Genomic DNA, 23,898 nt, shown 5'->3' with positions numbered 1-23,898 from the left:
CATTCTTATTATCGCCATATATTATACGGCCTCAGAGAATATTACATGGTGCCAGATAATTACGGGAAATGGATCTTAACGGAGTACCACAGCCTCAGATGAACTGGGATTCAACAAATCTAGTTGATATTTGGAAAAAATTCAAACAACACGTGGGACTTATCCTCGATGGACCGCTCGCCGAAAAAGACGAGAAGGTAAAAACTACTTATCTACTATTGTGGGTTGGTGAAAAAGGAAGAGATATTTATAACACATGGCAATTAAGTGAAGACGATGCAAAGAAACTTTCTGTCCATTTTGACAAGTTTCTTAGATATGTTCAACCAAAGCATAACTCTTTACTTTCAAGGTGTACATTTAGACATGAAACACAAAGTAGTCACACTGTTGAGCAGTTTTTTACTCGACTGAAGCTCATTGCTAAAGACTGTAATTTTAAGGACACTGACGAGATGATCAGAGACAGTCTTATTTTCTGGACAAGTTCGCCTAAAGTGAAGGAGGAACTGTTAAACGAAGGTGACACATTGACATTGGGAAAAGCCATTCAGATCGCGCAGGCATTTGAGTATAGTCAAGGACAACTAAAGGAGATGAAAAATTTAGAACCGTCTACAGTCTTACACGAATTAAATTTTCCGAGACACTCGCAGTATAACAGTGCCTCATCTAGAAAGAACTACAAGACGTCTGACCGAACTAGGACGGGTCCAGTCAACCAAGATCGTGTTAAAGTCAAACCCCATCGTTATTATTCACAGCAAGGATGTGGAAATTGTGAGAAGAATCTCCAAACACGAAGAATGTCCGGCGAAGGGAAAGAAGTGCAACAGTTGCCAAAAGTGTAATTATTTTGCCAAAGTATGCAGATCCAAACAAAGGGTAGACGAAGTAGTGCTAGACACAGATAGTTACAGTGACCAAGAGTTTTTTATTGATAGTATAAATGAACATAATACCTTCATTATTGATAAGAATAAGGTAAAGAGAGATCAAGCTTTTGCTACAATTAATGTTTGTTCAAAACCAATTAAGTTTAAGCTTGACACTGGTTCTCAAGTAAATATTTTGCCTAAACATATATTTGAAAGTCTCAAATTCAATGGCACTCTCAAAAAGTCCCCTCGTATCTTGACTGCTTATAATGGTAATGCCCTGCCCTCACTTGGCATCTGTTGTCTCCCTTGTGAACATGGTTCTGTTAATAGTAAATTAGAATTCTACTGTCTAGATACTAAATCCACACCAATATTAGGCATGCAGTCTTGCTTGGATTATGAATTGATAAAATTGGTATACAGCACTGAAACTACGTGTACTTCTGACTCTGACCCAATGACTAAGTCGTCAGTGTTAAAAGAATATTCAGATATTTTCAAAGGTGTCGGTCTTGTTTCAGGCAAAGCAACAATACACATTGATTCGGAGGTACCCCCAGTTGTACATCCCCCACGGCGCGTTCCTGTAGCGTTACGTGGTCGTTTAAAGTCCGAATTAGATCGCATGGAGAACGCAGACATCATTTGTAAAGTAAACGGTCCCACGCATTGGGTTAATTCCCTTGTCGTTGTCGAAACACCTAATGGTAAGCTAAGAGTATGCCTAGACCCAAAAGATCTGAACTCTGCGATTCAGCGTCCGCACTATCCGATGCGAACATTAGAGGATATTCTGCCTCAATTATCGAACGCTCATTATTTTACTAAACTTGATGTCCGATCAGGTTATTGGACCATTAGTCTTGACGAGCCGTCTTCGTATTTTACTACCTTAATACACCGTACGATCGTTACCGTTTCAAGCGTTTGCCATTTGGTCTCAATTGCTCACAAGACCTTTTTCAAGCGAAGATTGACGAGAACTACGCAGAACTTAACGGTGTGGTCGCGATCGTCGACGACATACTGGTTTACGGATCAACCCGGGAAGAACACGATTCAAACCTGCGGCGAGTATTACAGATCTCTCGCGAAAAAGACATGAAACTTAACGATGATAAATAAGAGGTTGGGGTCACTGAGGTTACTTATTTTGGTCATGTTATAACATCATCTGGTCTGAGGGCAGATCCTCACAAGGTCCTGGCTATCTCGGATATGCCACCCCTTCTAACAAAGCTGAAGTTTAGACTATATTGGGTATGGTCAATTATCTTTCAAAATTTGCGACCAACTTAGCGGAAATCACTAGCCCAATGCGAGCCATATTGAATAAAGATGTTGAATTTGCATGGGACGAACCTCAAATCGCGGCATTTCAAAAGGTCAAGGAGATTTTGACGAGGTCACCCGGTCCGATTCTTTCTTATTATGACCCGACCAAAGACTTAACTTTACAAGTTGACGCATCCAAATACGGTCTAGGTGCAATCTTTCTGCAAGACGACAAACCGGTAGCTTACGCTTCAAAATCCTTAACAACATCAGAAATAAATTACGCACAGATAGAAAAAGAAATGTACGCAATTGTTTTTGGGTGTACCAGATTTCACCAATACATTTATGGCCGTAGTATCAGGGTTGAAACGGATCATTAACCGCTTGTTTCAATTATGAAGTAACCATTATTAGACGCCCCCGCAAGATTGCAACGCATGATTTTACGGTTACAGCGTTATGAACTCGATGTTGTGCATTTGCCCGGAAAATGTATCCCCGTGGCTGATACCCTGTCGCGCAAGTTTCTATCGGACACTTACCCTGGTCTTTCTGATAGTTTTGAGGCACAAGTTCACATGATTTTTTCTAGTCTACCGATTAGTGATAGAAAGATAAAGGAAATCGAAAAGGCCACGTTGTCAGACCCCCAGTTTGATATTTTAAAATCTGTTATTCTTGAAGGTTGGCCACAATGTCGTAGTGAATGCCCAGCACAAATTTTAGAATTTTGGAACCATAGAGATGAACTTTCTGTGAATAGTGGTATTATTTTCAAGGGACACAAAATTGTTATTCCAACTAGTTTGAGGGCCCTCATGTTAGACAAAATTCATACGGGGCACATTGGAGTAGAGAAATGTATTCGCAGAGCTCGTGATGTTCTCTTTTGGCCTAAAATGTCATTGCATATCTCGGACATGGTGTTAAAGTGTTCAGTTTGTTTGGAACGTAGAAATTCTAATGTTAAAGAACCATCAGAACCGCACAAAATTCCACAATATCCTTGGCAAGTTGTAGCAACTGATCTTTTTTATTGGAATAATGCCGATTACATTGTAATAGTTGATTATTATAGTCTCTATTTAGAGGTCCATAAACTTTATGGTACTACAAGTACAACTGTTATTAATAAGTTGAAGGGAACATTTTCTAGACTTGGTATTCCTGAGACCGTTGTTTCTGACAATGGTCATCAGTATTCATCCCAAGAGTTTAGTGAATTTGCGAAAAAATGGGATTTTAAACATGTAACATCCAGTCCCCATTACCCTCAATCTAATGGGTTGGCAGAGAAAACGGTACAAACTGTAAAAAACATGTTTAATAAATGTAAAAAGGATGGTAAGGACCCATATGTAGCGCTCTTGGAGCATCGCACAACTCCTTTGGATATCGGATATACCCCTTCACAGTTACTGATGTGCAGAAAACTCAGATCAGTTCTACCTGTCACTCAAGAGGGACTTATACCAAAAACACCTATTTATAACGAAGTTCAGAATAAAATTGATTGTAAAAAGTCTTATGAAAAAAAATATTATGACAAGGGCTCAAAACCACTAAAATCTTTAAATTCCGGAGATTCTGTCAGAATAAGGGGAAGTAATGGACTCTGAAACCTGCTATTATCTCTAGCCAACACCCTGCTAGTAGGTCTTACATCGTAGAAAGTCAAGATGGTGGTATTTATAGACTCAATAGAAGTCATATAATAGGAATCAGAGAGGACGTACCCCTTACTACTGTTGAAAATGCCCCTGTTCGTTACGAACCGCAGTGCAACTTAACTCCCCCTGAAGTAGCCGAACCTACTTTGAACATAAATAACTCGCCCCAAATTACGAGCGATACAGAAACTTCAGAAACCCAACAATTTCTTTCTGATGGTTTATACATTACAAGATCTGGACGTAAAGTAAAGCCTAAAATCATTGAGTCAATGTATTTGCCTGTATATGCGCATATTTTTTCTAATTCATATATGGTGTATACATGCATTTTGAGTATTTTTATGCTTGTGTTATGAACTTTATTATGCTAGGACAATTATTGAACACTGACTTTATATTGGAACATTAATTTGAATGTGTCTATTGTATTTGTATAGCTTGTACATTTTATTTTATTTTTATTTGTGTTGAGAAGGGAGATGTATTATTATTCTTATATATAGTACTTAACGTACTTTGATTTACGTTTCTTGAGTTACTTTGGTATCAGTCTGACATGATTTATGTAAACCCCATATATTATTTTATATATTATTCGTGTGGAATACAAATGAACACCTGCTTCTTGTCATTCTTATTATCGCCATATATATACGGCCTCAGAGAATATTACAGAATGTGGAATACTTGTGTAAAGTGTAAAAAAGTCAAATGCGTTAATACTATAACAAGATGAAAGAGAGTTTGATTGTTTGTACTCTAAAAGATCTTTTGAATTTTTAAGTATCCACATTTGATTCACACCACCTCTAGAAAAGGTAGTTTCACAATAACTTTGAAACCCTTCTGTGATTGCTGTTAAAATAGATGTTAATAATGTAGAAAGAGGTTTCGTGGAGCCCTTGGAAGTTGTTTCACGTTCCTGGTGAAACCACTAAGTAAATTTAGAAAAACGCGTCGGACGCATGCAATTTATATATTTTTTCTCTCACTTTTTAAACACTCACTAAGTTTTTATCCCATGATAACATAGATGTGCTTGACACTTAGGCTTAACAAATTATGATTAAACTATAAATACGCCAATAGGTGAGTTGTGTCAAATACGGTTCTTCCTAGGAAGTATTTTCGTCTTTACAAAATTATGCAATTCGACATTTAAAAGATTATAAACGTATTTGACCTATCAAATGTCTTTTGTTGACTTTAAAGCAGGTAATATCATAACATGTCATGTACAAGTGGAAAGATAAATATAGATTAGAATAACTCGGGATTTTAAAAAAAAGGTTATACAACACTACAGGAATTATCGGTTTGGTTTTTTTAAATATTGAGACACAAAAACACATCTTCAGGAATCAACCTGAAATTTGAGAAGGATGAACAAAAAGAACGAGCATTTTTTTTTAAATTTAATTTTGATTTAAGCATGCACACTTTGCAAAGTTTTATCAAGTTAGATCTATAAAATGTTGGCAGCATTAATGTCATGAGTCAAAGCCATGTTCATCATTAAATACGTGTCTTTTCCTCAAATCTATTATGTGACGTAATGACACTATAAACATAACACATATCTGAGGGGGTGATAGAGCAGACTGTTACCTCGAAAAAACATTGTTAACCGCGGCCAATCAAAATATGGCACTTTAACGTAAAGTATAATAATCAAATCTGTGTCCGTTTACTAAAATATTTGTCCTGTAACATATTGAAACTCAACAAGTGGGGCTGTATGTTTATTCAAATCCGTGTCCTTTACATAAAGTAGGCTTTCAGAAATGAGACATTGGACAAGGACATATATAATGCGGTGTAGGTCAAGCGCTCAACTGTCCCCTAACTTGAGATCGCTGTAACACCTCACAAAGAGTGTAAACTAAAAAAAAATCCGTTTGAATACATTTTGCTCAACAGATCAGTACAAATAACGAAATATAAAAGAAACATCAAACCAAAAACGAAAAGACACACAGTAACGACTAATGAGAACTCAAATTTGTTCACCGTTTACCATTCAATGATTTGTTACATATTTGAAGAACCGAAAAAGCAAAGAAAATGTTTCTGATTTAAACAAAAATATAGTAATTTGACAATAAGGTAAGAACTGACTGACAAATTACTGTTAAGGATAGAAAATGCTTTGATTTTATAATTTATGCGAGAAATTGTAAGCTCCTGATATTTAAAATATCAATTTAATTCGAACATAAACTCGTACTGATTTCTCTTTCTCCTATGACGATTTGATCATTCTGACGTAAACTCATTGGTAATTATAACGTTAAAAGGGACAGATTTGAGAGAAAAAAAAGACATACATTTGTATATATCTGAAGTAATGGCGCAATATACAATAGGACAGAGATGTGAGAAAAGGCCGAATAAATCTTTGCTTAACGAGAAAAAGATACAGGGAAGATTGGTGATACATTTTCTCTTTGTTGTTTTATATTTTTCTAAATGCTTACTATGAAAAAAGTATAATCACAAAAATACTGAACTTCAAGGAAAATTCAAAATGGGAAAGCCCCTAATCAAATTGCAAAACTAAAAGCTGAAACAAAAAGACAACAACTGACATTTTCCTGACTTATTTTGGTACAGGCATTTTTTTTACATAGAAAATGGATTTAATGCATGTGTTAAAAAAGTATTAAATATCAAAGAAATAAAATTCAGTATAAGTATTATTCATTATTAAGTTTTCTTTAACACTTTTTTTCATTTAATGCATCGTCGAAGTGTGTCTTTAATATAAAAACCAACATGAAGTCACAGATCAAACTTTCCGGCGAAGCTTCATTGATGCAGTTTTCATTGAGTAGTAGTCACCCTTAAACTTTTCCCAATTGATACCCATGTTCTTTTCCACCATCGCGGCACCATCGGTTCCTTTGATATATTGGCCATTGAGAGAGGAATGGCTACAGTTCTCGTACCACCATGCACCTTTATTTGACCCGGCGCAGTCTTTACGCTGTACATCATTATCTTGGTCGCGCGTACTGAACTTCACCTCGTGGTGTAAAGCTAGGCCATCACCTGCAAGGAAAACATATACAAATTTAAATGTATTTACTATCCATATTTTCTTTTATAATATTATAATTTATATTTCAATTTCAATTTCATTAAAATTTCAGATCATTGTAAATCAAGAATTGTATTTCTCCATCAAGCATAGCTCCTTATAAGGGTTGAACTTTATTTTTTATTCTGTTTTGCTTTATTAATTCTAAAATGCGTGTATCAGATTAAATATTTTAAATATTTTGGCCCAGAGCATCACTGAAGATATGTTGCTTGTCGAAATTCTCATCTGGTGAAATAAATTTATACTATTAATTTTGTTAATACTGAATGAATATCCTCTCGTCCAAATTGACCAACCATCACCTGATGATAACCCCGCCGAAATATTTCGGTAAATAAGACGTTGTTCAGTGAGGAATCCTTGTATTTTAGGTCCTTGGGAAAATTTTACGAAAATTTCAACTTGGCTGTCATGAGTTAATTGATACAAATGTTCGGTAAACAGGAAGAATAACTGACTCATATAAACCTCGAAACTTAATTTCAGAAATCCATGTAATGTAGTTCCTGAGAGAAATGCGACGGAAGTATTCAGGAAAAGTTTGAATAGAGAGGAAAGTTGATACTTAGCAGATTTTCTTAATTTTTTATGAACTGAAAAAACTATTGTAGTCGATTATATTTGAGTTCGATATTTTATCAAGATGTTAAACTCTCACTGTGTCTTTTATTGTGTTACATCTTTAGGATAATGACTCATCAAAGTATATATCACACTTTTATATTTTTCATACTTATCCTAAATCGTGATACTTCTTGTGAATTATTCGGAATAATATCGTCTGCTCTTACCAGCATCTCCACTGTAACCTTCTACATAAAGTGTATACTTTGATGAGGAATCACCGAGCCTAAATGTTGAGTATTTAGCGTATCTTGTCTCGTTGTCCCAGGCCATTACATCAACTCGAAGTTCTGTCGGTTCTTGTGTGAGTACATGTAGCTTTTTATTGCCTGGAACGTCAATTAGTAAAAAAAATCATGCCCATCGATACTGTACTTGGATTTGTAACAAAATCATAATCTACTAATTAAAAGTAATGAACATATATTGTTTATAAAAAAGTACTACTCTGTCATGTGACATATTAACGAGCATCAGTGTAATAGAAAGTAATATTGTAACACTGTAATACTATAAGTATCACATTTAATGGTATAGTTTTCAAGTAGAATGGCAGCTTGAACCCTCAATACATTTAGAACTTAATTTGAACAATAATTAAGTTAGTTCAGATATTGTGTTTCATTATTATACATTTATTTTGATTGGCTAACGACAATCTTGCGTCATTCTTCATTTCAAAATGCATGATTATGAACCGATTCAAAAATAAAGTGCACAGGTTAATAAAAGAAAAACTTGATAGTAATCGTGGACTAATGATTATAGCGAAAAAATGTAATTACATATATTATAAGTATTGAAAACATTTATTTAGTAATTTTATAGGGTTGTAAAAGAATTGACCGTGCGTACAATTTTTAGAATGAAGCGCTTCATACAAAATGTACTTCGGTCAACGCTTTTACATCAAATGATTTTACAAAAAGAAGCATTCAATTCTTAATTTAAACAAAAGGCGTACACAAAATGGAAGAATTCATGTACCGTTAATTGTATTGCAACTTATCGATCTAAAATATACTATTTTAACAGATATTTCAAACGTCATTAACATACAACATATAACTTGCGTTTCTCATTTGCTTATTACCAGGTAATGGGATTTCAATTGTTTGTTATTTATTCATATATATGTTGCAACATTCCCGCAGCTCCTTCATATATATAGTGTTTCTCTCAGTTGATTAGATATTCCGGAGCTTTCGGGTTTTTTTTCATAGTTTCATTAATATAGTGTTGCAAATATCAAGTAGGAACAACTTCCTAAGTTTTACGAATGTCAACACGATTTGGGTGATCATTATGGAATATCTAAGACGCAGATGACAACGAATATGTGCAAATTCTCGTACCCAAAATCAAGTCTTCTTTTCCTCGAATGTGACATCACCGAATTAGACTTATCACATAATGTACTTGCATGCAGACAATAAGTCACAATATTACTTACCTGGATACATAAGCTTTAGCTATCCTGTATAAGTATATTATATACATTTGTTGTAATAAATTAATTTAAAAATAGTTTCATTATACAGGTTATGTTTTCATTGTAGCATTATAAACAAAGATCTAAAAACAATTCTGAATGTTTAAAAAAATATTACCTAACCAGAATTCCCTATTGATGTCACCAAACCCGTTTTCATACGACACCCAATCTTTAAAAAAATCTATTGTGCCGTCTATTCTCCGTTGAAAAACCTGTAAAAAAAGAAGCAAAACTGTTTGTCCATATCTAAATTAATCCGTTGTTGTGAAACTCAGTCATCACCGCAGAATTATATTTCCTCCCAATCTTTGCTTTTTTTTCTTGCTTTTTTTATCCATAGTTTTGTATAATATCCAATAGGGTTAACCTTGCTACATTATGTCGGACTTGTCTCAAAACAGGAGCCTGTGTTTGAAGTTGGTTTATTTAATTTGATTTTCGCAAATTGTTTTGTACGTGAACTTGACTCGTTTGACTAGTTTCATCTTCGATTATATCGGAGCTTTTCATAGCCAACTATGCGCTGTATGATTTACTCAATGGGAAGGCCATGCCGGTTTCGTAGAGTCGATTGCATCTTCGTTGGTGTCTGGTTGAAATTTGACTTCATTGGCAATGAAACCACATCTTTTGTTGATATTCTTTTTAATTTTGAAAATTACTTTGTCAACAGAAGTATCAATCACAGATTTAATCGACCATTTTTTACATTTGAAAATGCCTGTACCAAGTCAGGTATATGCCAGTTCTTATCCATTCGTTTTTGATGCGTATTATCATTCGATTTTGCCATGTGATTATGGACTTTCCAAATTGATTTTCCTCTAAGTTTAGTATTTTTGTGATTTTACTTTTTTCTAGATTAGGTACATCTTTATAAGCTGATCTTATTAGGTAACAAAATGAAACTACGTACGGGAAATTATAATAATTACATAGTAAATTGTTAAGTTAATTTTGAAAGGAGTCCGTTAACCTTCAAAATAGGATGACATTATTTGCAATTAGCGCTATGTTAACAGGAAATTGTTTCAGCAAGTATCAACAGATTGAACAATATTTAAAGGCAATGGGTTTCTTCCATTTATCATTAGATATTTCATATAGTTTTTGTTGTATAATGTGTTTTCGCATATTGCCCAATATTGCCCAATATTGCATTCCCTATTCTCTTTCCTTCAAGTTATGTGCGAGTTATAAATGACATGAGTATAATTATATTTGTAGACAAGTAGCTGAGAGATGAACAAGTTGGTGGAAATGAACATTGCGTTCTTACTTCAAGTATCAGAGGGGTTTTTACGAAAAATATTCCAACAAAATGGGATCGCACGTTATACTGAAATGTTTATGACTTACAAAATGTACGAGTACTTTTTACTAGAACGATTTTTCGTGGAATTTATTGCAGAATTACATTAGACAAATAATCCTCAATGGTTTGAAACATTTGGTATCGTGTTGTTATTTTAGAAAATTTTGTTGTAGTACTATTATATAATTTGGACCGCACAGGATATCATATTGCACACGCAATCTCGTGAACATGATATACTGCAGCTATTATAAAGTTTTGAAGTTATAAAGTAGTTCATACTCGAATGAACTGGAAAAAAAACATCAGTTATATAGCAATAAGAATTTATGACATTGCATGGTAAATTCAATTATATGTTCAAAACTGTCGCTTTCACATGACCGGTTGTAAGAACATTACTTGTACCAGTTTGTGTGTAATAATGTGGTTTCGGATGCATGGAATGTTTAGAGTAACTCTTTGTGCATGCATGAGATTTTTATGATTAAAGTAAATATATCTCCAACAATAGTTTATTTCTGAAATTAGAATAAACAAAAACAAAAACAAAAACAAACACAAACTCAAACACAAACACAAAAGCGAAAACAAAAACAATAAACAAATAAACAAATAAAATATAAACAAACTCTTTATATAGATTTATTTGGTGTTACCGTTTGAAGGGTTTTACACTAGAAATTTTGGGGATCCTTCATAGCTTGCTGTTCCGTGTTGGAGACCGTACTTTGACCTTTAATGATTTACTTTTATAAATTGTGATTTGGATTAAGAAATGTCACATTGTAACTCATACCACATATTCTTATATGTATATACTTTCTTTAGAGCAAAGAAGAAAGGAGTCTAGCTTGAGTTTTAATTGGTATAAAACATGTTCAGAACACAGAAATGTACTGAGGGTAAAAAAATAAATTAATATAAATGTGCGATGTTAGGGCTTTATGTACTTCATCTTTCAATAAATTTGTAGAGATCGACTTAAAATCCGATTTGCTACTCATCTACATTAATAATGCATTTATAACTACTGACCAGCCATCCTCCACCATCATTTGTCATATCACAGTACACATCAAATGGTTTGAATCCTATTGGTGTTATACTGTAAATACCATTTGTTGTCATACCACTCTGTTGCCAGTCAACACAATCTCTCATTACGTCATCTGTATAAAAAGGAATTTTAAAAGTGTGACATAGGACATTATATACGAAAGCCTATAAGGCCCATAAAGACAATTAGAAAACTCTCGCATACTGATTACGAGATAACTATCGCGTTATTACGAGATAATTATAGCGTAATTACGAGATAACTATTATTACTATAAATAGCAGCAAAAATGTCCAACCAGGAAAGATCTACAAATAAGTCAAATTATTTCTAATAAAATAAGAATAGTAATCATTTCATTAATGATTGATTGCTTGATTGTTGGTTTATTAACAGTGGCAAATATTTATGTATGTATTCTCAGGATGAGAAAAAATTGATAATAAATATAAAAGATGGATCCTGTAAAAGGAGTCTTCCGCAAAAAAGGTCGAGGACATTTAGACTGCCACTTGATAATGAGGGTATATTGGATAGGGATAAAAATTGGTCACACCTTCTACACGAGGCACCAAATTGTATACTAGTATCCTGCACGGCCAAACGTACGCTTTTTTTTTTTATATTCACTGGTATATAGAACATATGCTTACAATACAATAGAAACCTTGTTAAAGAGGGCATTTAACATGAATATATTTTTCACACTTGGGTTTAAGTTCTCTTATTTTTTTTTTAGGATAAAACAAAAGTTTGGAAAATAATAACAATCAACTGTATGTAAATTTACATTATTTTCCTGTTCTAAGAAGTTTGAGCCTTTGAGTGAAATAAGTACACTCAGGTTAAATAAGAAATACGTATTTGCCATTATTTAGATGAAGTCAAATATAAATATTGTATGTGACGTGCATACGTGAAGTTTGATAATATTTTTTATGAGATAGAAAATGATGATTATATAACGGAAAAGTTCCAAAACGTTGTTAAGCCAAGGGGTGGAGTTGGGATATTGGGTTTTCAATTCCATGAAAATGCTCCTTTCGGCATGCGTCTCATACAGCCTCTGACAACCAAAGTCCAACTCCAACCTTCACGAGTGGTTTATTATCTGTTAACCTGGTGGAACTGTTTCAACTGACTGGAGAAGGGGCGCAGGCGATCCACTGGTGCCTCAAAACCAGATAGCCTTGGGCAGATAGGGCTCGTCAACCTTGGAGGGTAGCCCATCTAGGAGAAGGAAAACTTGACTCAAAACCTCCGTTGCCTTGCGTCCATACCCTTATGACAGGGAAAGGCTTCAGGAGACAACCTCGAGAAAAATCCAGATTAGGAATCTGCGACATCCTTCCTTCCTGTACTTCCAGGATCAGAACATTTGTTCAGAAGTTAAGGGCGAGGCACCTTTATTTCGTCTTGTAGAGTCAGGGGACGAACAATGAGAGCTACTGGTCGGAAAAACACCAAGCCAAAGTTGAAAGAACAACCAGTCATTAACATCATGCACTCGCATGCAGAAGGGGCATCTAACAAAAAAGATGAGCTGCAGCATTTTCTACATGAAAACAATGTTTACATCTGCTGTATTCAGGAAACACACTTGCAAGAAGGAAAACCTTTAAAATTTTAAAGTCAGAGGATACCAAGTTTTCAGCAGTGACAAAAAAGAAAGAAAGAAAGAAAGAAGGTGTTATGACTCTAGTAAGAAACAACATAAATGCCACAGCGATTAGAACATTTATTGAGGAAGCAGAATATCTTGAAAGCAAAGTCACCATCGGGCAAAGCTCTTACAATTTTGTCAACTTCTACTGTCCAAATGATAAAAAAAACTTTCCCTAGGTACCATACAGATATCAGACAGTAACTTTCTAATGGTAGGAGATTTTAACAGCCCATCTCATGGCTGGGGATACAACACAATAGATAAAAGAGGAGAAAACATAGAAGATTGGCAAGATGAACACCATATTATTCTTGTTAATGATCCAACCTTCTATTCTCGCCGATGGCACACTACAACTACACCAGACCTAGCTTACTGTACTGACGATATGCACCAGAATATCAGTATAAAGGTGTTTGACCAATAAGGGGGCAGTGACCATCGCCCAGTTATACTATTAATCAGAGGAACAAAAACACCTAGTAATGCTCAATTACTAAGATGGAATTACATGAAGAGAAAATTTGAAACAAGAGCCAATGAACTTACAAAGGACATAGTTACCGAAGGAAAGAACATCAACAATGTTGTCAAGATATTCAATGCAAGCATAGTTAGAGCGGCAAACGAAAGTATACCAAGGGGTGTGAGAAAGGACTACAAGCCATACTGGTCCAATGAAATTCAGGAAACACATGATGCACTCACAAGACCAAGAGAAGAGGCTGAATCAAACCCCAGCAAGGAGAATAACATCATACTCCAACAAAGCAAGGTAAAACATGTCAAAACAAAACTTGAATGCATGAGAAGAGGATGGAGAAAAAAAATCATCTCTGAATATGGAGAAGGATACAACAAAGCTGTGGAACTTTACAAAAGCTTTTAATTATGAGGGAAGTAAAGGCCAAAAGGATAAAACAACTAAATGATTGAAAGAAAAGCTGCTACAAATGCATTTGCAAAAGGTTATGAAGAAGTTAGCAATACCAACATTCCAACCTCACGAAAAAAAAAGATAAGAACAGAAATTAGAGAAAGACAGAAAACACCAGCACATGAGATCATGCAGACTGACATCACAATGTCTGAAATGAAACAATCAATAATGAAAGTGAAAGAGTGAAAAAACAATTCGCTTTTTGCAGCCAAAAAGGTTCAATTTTGTCAATTTTGACAACCAAAGTCCAACTCCAACCTTCACGAGTGGTTTATTATCTGTTAACCTGGTGGAACTGTTTCAACTGACTGGAGAAGGGGCGCAGGCGATCCACTGGTGCCTCAAAACCAGATAGCCTTGGGCAGATAGGGCTCGTCAACCTTGGAGGGTAGCCCATCTAGGAGAAGGAAAACTTGACTCAAAACCTCCGTTGCCTTGCGTCCATACCCTTATGACAGGGAAAGGCTTCAGGAGACAACCTCGAGAAAAATCCAGATTAGGAATCTGCGACATCCTTCCTTCCTGTACTTCCAGGATCAGAACATTTGTTCAGAAGTTAAGGGCGAGGCACCTTTATTTCGTCTTGTAGAGTCAGGGGACGAACAATGAGAGCTACTGGTCGGAAAAACACCAAGCCAAAGTTGAAAGAACAACCAGTCATTAACATCATGCACTCGCATGCAGAAGGGGCATCTAACAAAAAAGATGAGCTGCAGCATTTTCTACATGAAAACAATGTTTACATCTGCTGTATTCAGGAAACACACTTGCAAGAAGGAAAACCTTTAAAATTTTAAAGTCAGAGGATACCAAGTTTTCAGCAGTGACAAAAAAGAAAGAAAGAAAGAAAGAAGGTGTTATGACTCTAGTAAGAAACAACATAAATGCCACAGCGATTAGAACATTTATTGAGGAAGCAGAATATCTTGAAAGCAAAGTCACCATCGGGCAAAGCTCTTACAATTTTGTCAACTTCTACTGTCCAAATGATAAAAAAAACTTTCCCTAGGTACCATACAGATATCAGACAGTAACTTTCTAATGGTAGGAGATTTTAACAGCCCATCTCATGGCTGGGGATACAACACAATAGATAAAAGAGGAGAAAACATAGAAGATTGGCAAGATGAACACCATATTATTCTTGTTAATGATCCAACCTTCTATTCTCGCCGATGGCACACTACAACTACACCAGACCTAGCTTACTGTACTGACGATATGCACCAGAATATCAGTATAAAGGTGTTTGACCAATAAGGGGGCAGTGACCATCGCCCAGTTATACTATTAATCAGAGGAACAAAAACACCTAGTAATGCTCAATTACTAAGATGGAATTACATGAAGAGAAAATTTGAAACAAGAGCCAATGAACTTACAAAGGACATAGTTACCGAAGGAAAGAACATCAACAATGTTGTCAAGATATTCAATGCAAGCATAGTTAGAGCGGCAAACGAAAGTATACCAAGGGGTGTGAGAAAGGACTACAAGCCATACTGGTCCAATGAAATTCAGGAAACACATGATGCACTCACAAGACCAAGAGAAGAGGCTGAATCAAACCCCAGCAAGGAGAATAACATCATACTCCAACAAAGCAAGGTAAAACATGTCAAAACAAAACTTGAATGCATGAGAAGAGGATGGAGAAAAAAAATCATCTCTGAATATGGAGAAGGATACAACAAAGCTGTGGAACTTTACAAAAGCTTTTAATTATGAGGGAAGTAAAGGCCAAAAGGATAAAACAACTAAATGATTGAAAGAAAAGCTGCTACAAATGCATTTGCAAAAGGTTATGAAGAAGTTAGCAATACCAACATTCCAACCTCACGAAAAAAAAAGATAAGAACAGAAATTAGAGAAAGACAGAAAACACCAGCACATGAGATCATGCAGACTGACATCACAATGTCTGAAATGAAACAATCAATAATGAAAGTGAAAGAGTGAAAAAACAATTCGCTTTTTGCAGCCAAAAAGGTTCAATTTTGTCAAATTACGCTAAGAAACATTATTCACTTGCAAGTGAATGAGTCTACCTCCAAATCCGTGTTCATGTGAACTTCAATTTAACCCCTAGCTAGAGATTGACAACGCATGCATTGTACGTGTACTGGTTATTTAAAGAAAAAGAATGTCAACAATGAAAGTGAAACTACGGTAAATAATTTGATTACTAATTCGAGGCACCTAAAATCATTCTTATACGGTTAAAAACAATGAGAAACATCTATGTTTAATCTATTAAAAAATCAAACAGACCTATATAAAATCCAATTGCATGTGTTGGTTTAATCTATTCATATCATTATTTATGTTTATATCGCTTATATGGTTATCTGAGGTCAAATCGATAGTTAATTAGATGGCGTCTGAAGTAAAATACACACGAAATTAACCTTTATATTATCTACCCCATGCTCTGTAAACTGTTTATTTAAGACTTTTGATAGTTTGGATAAATGTTTTACATTGTTATAAATCAAATATGAGAATTTGAGTCATATCATTGACCATGAAGTTGACAGCTAGTGCCCCTTTAATACTTTGCTGGACATATTCAATCTTAGCTGGAGACAAGGTCAAGGACTTTGTACTTTATAAATATTTTGATTTGAGCGTCACTGATGAGTCTTATGTAGACGAAACGCGCGTCTGGCGTTCTAAATTATAATCCTGGTACCTTTGATAACTATCAAGTCCCACAATGCTGGAAGGAAGCAATAATGATGCCAATACTGAAGAAAGGAAAGAACAAGTCAAAATCCTCAAGTTATCGTACAAGCAGCTGTTGTAAATTGTTGGAGCGCATAATAAACAAGCGCATGCACATGTATTTAGAATCAGAGAACATTATTGGACACGATCAAGCTGGTTTTAGGCAATGCAAAAGCACAGAAGACCAGACTACACATTTATCGCAGGTAGTATAAGAAGCCTTCCAATCAAAGAAAGTAACATTGGCTGTCTTTGTATATCTTCAAAGAGCATTTGATAAGGTATGGATAGATGGAGAATGGAATGCATAGATATAGCATAAGTGGAAGAATGTACAAATGGACCAAATGTAACTTGTACAGTAGAAGAGCAAGAGTGCTGGTAGATGGGCAATGTGGATAGAAAATACTCTTAAAACAAGGGGTCCCACAAGGAGGAGTATCGCCATCAACTCTATTCATACTCTTTATGAACTACATAGTACCAGAGCTACCAAAAGGGGAACAATCAGCACCTTATGCAGACGATCTTGTTTTATGTTGCTCAGATGAGTATGCATCTACAGCTAAATACAGAATACAAACAGCCTTAGATATGATAGTCACATGGGCTAAGCAGTGGTATGTTACCACTTAAAATGGAAGACCAACAAACATACCTTGGGGTAACTTTTGACAAAAGAATGAGGTGGAAGCAACATATAACATCAACTGAAGCTATGGCTAGGAGAAAATTGAACATCATGAGGAGACTTGCAGGAACAAAATGGGGTGCAAATGAAAAAATCTTGAAATCTGTCTACCAAAGAAATGTACGACCACACTTTGAATACGGATCTAGCACATGGATGACTGAAGCCAAGTCTCATCATCAGACTTTAGACAAAGTTCAGATTCAGGCACTACGTATCATCAAGGGTGCTATAAATCAACACCAATATAAAGTATGGAGGATATTACAAACATACCACCATTAGGTAGGAGCAGGGAGTGCAAAGCCATGATACAGGCCACCAAATATCAGTGTTCACAAGACCACCCAATAAATACTAGACTGAAACAACTCTCATCAGGCAGATTCCAAAGATCCAGCTTTACATTAGAGACAAAAGCATTACAAAGAAAACAACCTAAATATATAAAACCCATAGCTTTCACACGGGATAATGACCTGTGTGAAGATAAACTTTGAAATGTCACCATCCAGACCTCAGTTCCGCTCATTACCACCAAATATGAACAGACTAGCAATGTAAATAAAACACTGACAATGAGCATGCTTGAAGATGAAGAAGAGTACCCTTCAGAAACCTGGGTTAGAGTATACACAGATAGGTCTGCTACAAGTGCATCAACAAAAGGAGGGGCCGGTATATACATTAAGTACCCAAATGGAGATCAACAATCTGAGGCAATACCAACAGGCCTACATTGTTCAAACTACAAAGCTGAAGAACAAGCCCTTACTCATGCTGCACACTCCATAAAAAAAATCGATAATACAACTCCTGTAGTATTCCTGACTGATGCCCTCTATGTGCAACAAGCTTTGAAGAACGACAAACTACCTCAACTCCTACAAGCTTTATACAACATCAAAAGTCTGACAACAGTAATTCAGTGGATCCATTCACACTGTGGAGTTTGGGGTAATGAACAAGCTGATAAGTTAGCAAAGAATGGTGCTGAACAACAGGAAGAAAATCCAGCCTGTATCACTGAGATGAAGACTATTATCAAATCTCTGTTCAACACTCCACAGCAACAAGACAGTTACCATCAGCTCACAAGATCTGAACAAACCATCATATTCAGACTGAGGACAGGACACAACAGACTTAACCAACATCTACACAAAATCATGAAAGTCGTCCCATCTCCAATGTGTACTTGTGGAGAAGCAGAGCAGGATACGGCACACCTCTTACAGTCATGCAAGATCCATCAGGAATTCAGAGAGAAGATATGGCACTCAGAAACAACAATCAAAGAGAAACTATACGGATCAGTGGATGCCCTACAGAAGATCACTAGATTTGCTGAGGAGATTGGTATTCCAGTGTAAGGCGACCGATAGGAAAAAGAAGACGAACGGACTTGCATACTGAAATCCATTTAACTGCACCCTTCCTAACTACATGTATCACAAGTATGGAATACAAATCTAAAAATGTTAAATGTATCAATAGAGTACGCGTATATCATATATGTAACATACTGTTTGAAGTTTTGTTCTTTATGTCTGCTAGCAGCTTAACTATTTCTTCTTTGGAATCCTTCATTGATAGTAAAGCTGAAAATAAGTGATTATGCATACTTAATTTTAACGCTCTTTAGACATTTGAGGCATAGTAATAAAACCAAAATGATAAAAACAATTTAAAGCAAGCATTACTGCATACATTTATAATCAATAATTGAAAACAAAATATTGTAAGAGTGGCACTAGCTACAATAAACAAGATAGGTTATATAAAAAATCTAAAGTATGATTTAAGGGAAATAGTGAAATAATAATTCACTTTTAGCAGTCAGTATGTTTTAATTTTGTTAAAGCTCAGAAACATTGATGATTAGTATTCCCTTGCAAGTCAATAATTCGACCTCCTTGAACCCGTATTCATTCGAACTTCAATTTAACCTCTAAGATAGAGATGGAAAATGCACGAATCGTGCGTGTTCGGTTGTTCAAAGGAAAAGAATGTGAAACAAAGGTGAATCATTTAATTGACCGATTCGATCTTCAGAAATCATTCTTATACAATTAAAAACGACGATTAACATATATTTTTAATCTATAATATAAAATTAAACAGACCTAGAAAAAAGAACGAAACGCAGCTACATAAAATCGAGCCTATGTCCTGTAAATTGTTTATTTAAGACTTTTTATATTTTAGATATAAATATTTTACATATGTACCCATATTTTGAATATTTTATTTATTGTGTTTGTTTATTTAACGCATCAATGTAAATATAACGGAATTTGATGAGACTGTCATTAAAGTGAGAGGGTAAGCGCTATAGAACCAGGTTTAATCCATCATTTTCTACATTTGAAAATGACTGTACCCAGTCAGGAATATGACAGTTTTTGTCCATTCGTTTTTGATGCGTTTTGTTATTTGATTTTGCCATGTGATTATGGATTTTCCGCATCGATTTTCCACTAAGTTCAGTATTTTTGTGATTTTACTTTTTACATGGTTATAAATCAAATATGAGAATTTAAGTCAAATCGGTGAACACGAATTTGACAGTTAGTGACCTTTTAAATCATAAACCTGTGACATATTTTGCAAGAAACTTGAAGAGTAATGTGTGTGCTTCAAACATTGCTTTGCAGTGGACAGAAATTTAAAATCCACAATATTTCATACAAATTCGAAAATTAGCCTTAAACAACAATTTTTAGAGTTATGCACAATGGGGAAAAATGTATGGAAACTAACATTATTGATTCAATTGTTGGCGATCTTTAAAAATATGCTACTGTTTTTGAAAGATATGTATTTAAAATATTTTGTTTTAGTTAATGCCATTTGGCAGATAAAGTGGAGATATCTTTTTTACTTGTGATACGGTAAGGGTTTATTCATTTCTAATAGTTGCTTACTTTTATGTCATTTGGTGTCTGGAGGAAAGTGTTTTCACTTGCAATTATACAGCATCTTCTATTTTACATAGATATATAGGAAGATGTGATGTGAGTTCCAATGAGACAACTCTTCATCCAAATAACAATTTATAAAAGTAAACCATAACGTTCATATGTGTTTACCTTTTTCGCTCTCATTTTTGAATTTGTGGAGCAAAGCAATTAGTTCAGCATGATCTTCTTTTGAGTATAAAATATAATTATCTGAAAAATAAAATTTTATTTAGTTCCTTAAGAATGAATCTGCATGAAATGTTAGGGTGTTGAATACCTACGTATTTCCGTTTCTTTTTATTTGCTAACCAAGTACATTTTTGTAGACTACCAGATTCTAATCGTCAACAATCCCTTGGTGTATTGCGTCTATTGATATACTTTGTTTGGTAATATTTTCATCTGTTCACAATTAATATATGTGTTCCTGACCTAGGAGAATTAACTGAAGTAATCTATCTTCTTATACATAGCTCTGATTCGTTGTCATATTCTCTTTACCTTTGGTCTTTTGTTTTATTTTATTAGCTCTTCAATATTTGTATTAGGTATTTGAATTTAAGTTATAACTGCCTCAAATGGATGCACTCACCGACTCTGTTATATATATTTTTCGACTACAATAGGACAAATACAATTATTAATAAAAACTTAAGTCGAAGTTTAATATAAAGTGCTTGTTTTTATTTTTTGTATTTCCCTATTTTGTGCCCTTTTGTGCTACTAGTCATAAAAAGAAACCACACTTTCATCATTTCGTTTTATTTATGTTCATCAGTAACGCTGTCAATTCCAAAATTATGAAAGCCATGGATGCATTACTAAAGGCTCTAAAGAGTCATATAGCTCAACTAGGTGTATGTTTATGTACATCTTCAAAAATGGAAGCTCTCCAACATTATGGACTAGAATAAAGTACATGATCGTGTATTGCTGATCATCTTTTCTGTTTACATTTTCTCTGTATTTTCAATAGTTTTGCCCAAAACACAAAAAACGGTAAAACAAATTAATCATTTAAATCTTTATTCAGGGGTAAACATTCCTAAATGGGATCATAAGACGATTTGAATCATTTATCCGCTGAAGCTTTTGGATTACCACACTTTCATTTTTATAAATTTTCTGTTTACAAAACTTTGAATTTTTCGAAAAACTAAGGATTTTCTACCCCAGGAGTAGATTACCTTAGTCGTATTTGGCACAACTTTTTGGAATTTTGGATCCTCAATGCTCTTCAACTTTGTATTTATTTGGCTTTTTAACTATTTTGATCTGAGCGTCACTGATGAGTCTTATGTAGACGAAACGCGCGTTTGGCGTATAAAATTATAATCCTGGTACTTTTGATAACTATTTGCTACATCGATTTTCCTCTATATATTTTAATTTTCAAGATGGGAGGCAAAACATGAAACCAAATTGTAAAATTCGTCATTTAAGGTCAATAACTATTAAAAGTCAGTGATCAAAACTTGACATCCCACATTGGAGACGAGCTAGAAACCGAAAGACCATCGAACTTAGATAGTTATTTATAGATATAGGTACCACGAGACCATCGAACTAAGATAAATATATATCAAATGCGCAGTATCAAGTTTATAACAAAATATGCTAATGTGTCATAAATATTTGTGTCATTTACAGAACATATGTATCTAGACATATTCTTATTAATTACTAAACTTCGTATAAGTGACCATGCATGGTCTTGAAATAGAAAATAATCGTTATAATAAAATTCTTCGAGAACAAAGACTGGGTAAAACCTGCAAAGTCATCGAAGATGAATTTCATTTCATTTTTTATTGCAGGATGAACGAAAATATCAGACAAAATTTATATAATGATAAACAATTAGATGATAAACGTTTTATTCATTTTCCTGATGATCAAAAATTATTTTATATATCCATCTTCATTAAAAGGTTATTAGAATTGAGGACAGAGATCGTATTGTAACATGGATATTGAATATCGTATTATTATAAATTTATCACTTATGGTTTTATGTCTATTGATTTAACTTTCGTATACATTATTTTGTTTTTTATGTTGTTGTTTGTTTACAATTGTATTGCCACAAACATTGTGGCAATAAAAGTTTAAACATAGCTGTTTAATGACAATTAATAAAATTATTAAATATATAATTAGTATACAATTTTGTTTTATAGATCAACTTCATTACCTTTACTTATCGTTGTATTTCCATCAATTGTTTCACTTTGTTGACGTTGTGCTGCATTCATTGATCCAACTGCAAAAAAATCGAAACGTTATTATATTACAGACATGTACAAGTCGTAAACAGTCATATTTTCTTGACCAATAAAAGGTAATGACACCTATTTCAAAATTAAACAAAATGGGAGCACAATCAAAAAAGTTTTCTAAATTTCTCTGGATTTATTTCACAACAGGTACATTTTTAAAATAATATCTTCCAACCCGGCTTTCATATAAATTTGAGTTTCACAGCCCGACAATTGAAATCTCCATCATGCTGAACCAATTGATATCTTGAAATAAATGTAATGTAGTTGTCTGAGTATTTCATAACGTCATTCTATCTCTATCGCCCCTCGGATATAATTAAATCGATCATGTGACTTTTGTTTACATATATGGATCAACAAGTGGTTGAAAAAATTTAGTTCTTCCGTATTATAATTAAACTCTGCTTTTTTTTTAAGTATTCTCTTGCACAACGATTTAATTAGTTGTGAATAAGTTTTAAAAAAACCTTATAATTCATGTCAAGAAAACGGCAAAAATTGAACCATGGATTCAATAACAAAAGCGTTGCTTTTAGTAGAGTATCATAAATAGAGTAGATAGAAATATGAAAAAATTCTCACCATTTGTCTGAACGTTTCCTTGTGCATTGTTCTTTCCCAGAGAGAAGAAAAGATAACTTATTCCAACAGTTACAAAACATCCAACAATCAAACCACCAGCAGTGTATATAAATGTTCTATTACGAACCCAGAATGTACGTTTCTGACTTTCAATGAGATGTTCGTCCATACCCAAATTATCCATTATATCTATTTCAGTATACGCTGGTCTACTATTTACTTCAGAATCAGGTTAAAACATAGGTGGTGAGGTGACGTGTATATACTTTAAAACTCACACGTTACTTTTCTCCAGATGGTACTTAAATTACATTTGAACGTGGTTTGTTAAGAGTACCAAGTAAGGATTTATAAAATGACATCCCGTAATAATACACATTCAAGCAGTTACATCCGACGATGATAATCTTTAAGCGCTTTGGTTAATACACTGGGTCAAATTCGTTTATTTACATTAATAAGACGATGGACTTTAAGTCGTTCTTAAAACTGATCACAAACACATGAATGTGATGAATAACATTATATCATATATGTAAATGACAGCAGCCCATTGAACCACTAAACACAAGTGTTATCTTGTTAGATGCTTTTAACAAACAGTTGACAATTTTCTAT

General features: G+C 34.3%; 2 protein-coding genes across 2 annotated transcripts; one reads left to right on the top strand and one right to left on the bottom strand.

The window, feature by feature from the left end:
• Positions 1–2,596: 2,596 nt before the first annotated feature.
• Positions 2,597–3,778, top strand: LOC134727712 (uncharacterized protein K02A2.6-like). Its single transcript, XM_063592096.1, has one exon. It carries the CDS (start codon positions 2,597–2,599, stop codon positions 3,776–3,778), a length of 1,182 nt encoding a protein of 393 aa, XP_063448166.1.
• A 1,781-nt stretch (positions 3,779–5,559) lies between these two features.
• LOC134681037 (fibrinogen-like protein A) lies at positions 5,560–23,682 on the bottom strand. The gene is made up of 8 exons (XM_063540412.1): positions 23,281–23,682; positions 22,611–22,679; positions 20,546–20,626; positions 18,980–19,054; positions 11,408–11,541; positions 9,170–9,266; positions 7,727–7,888; positions 5,560–6,883 (listed from the first exon to the last, which is right to left on the bottom strand). Exons 1-8 carry the CDS (start codon positions 23,462–23,464, stop codon positions 6,621–6,623), a joined length of 1,065 nt encoding a protein of 354 aa, XP_063396482.1. The 5' UTR covers positions 23,465–23,682; the 3' UTR covers positions 5,560–6,620.
• Positions 23,683–23,898: the final 216 nt, after the last annotated feature.

The sequence above is a fragment of the Mytilus trossulus genome, chromosome 8 (assembly GCF_036588685.1).
Source record: "Mytilus trossulus isolate FHL-02 chromosome 8, PNRI_Mtr1.1.1.hap1, whole genome shotgun sequence".
Classification (NCBI taxonomy): domain Eukaryota; kingdom Metazoa; phylum Mollusca; class Bivalvia; order Mytilida; family Mytilidae; genus Mytilus; species Mytilus trossulus.
The sequence above is the reverse complement of the archived record's forward strand: the minus strand, read 5'-3'. Positions and strand labels throughout refer to the sequence as shown.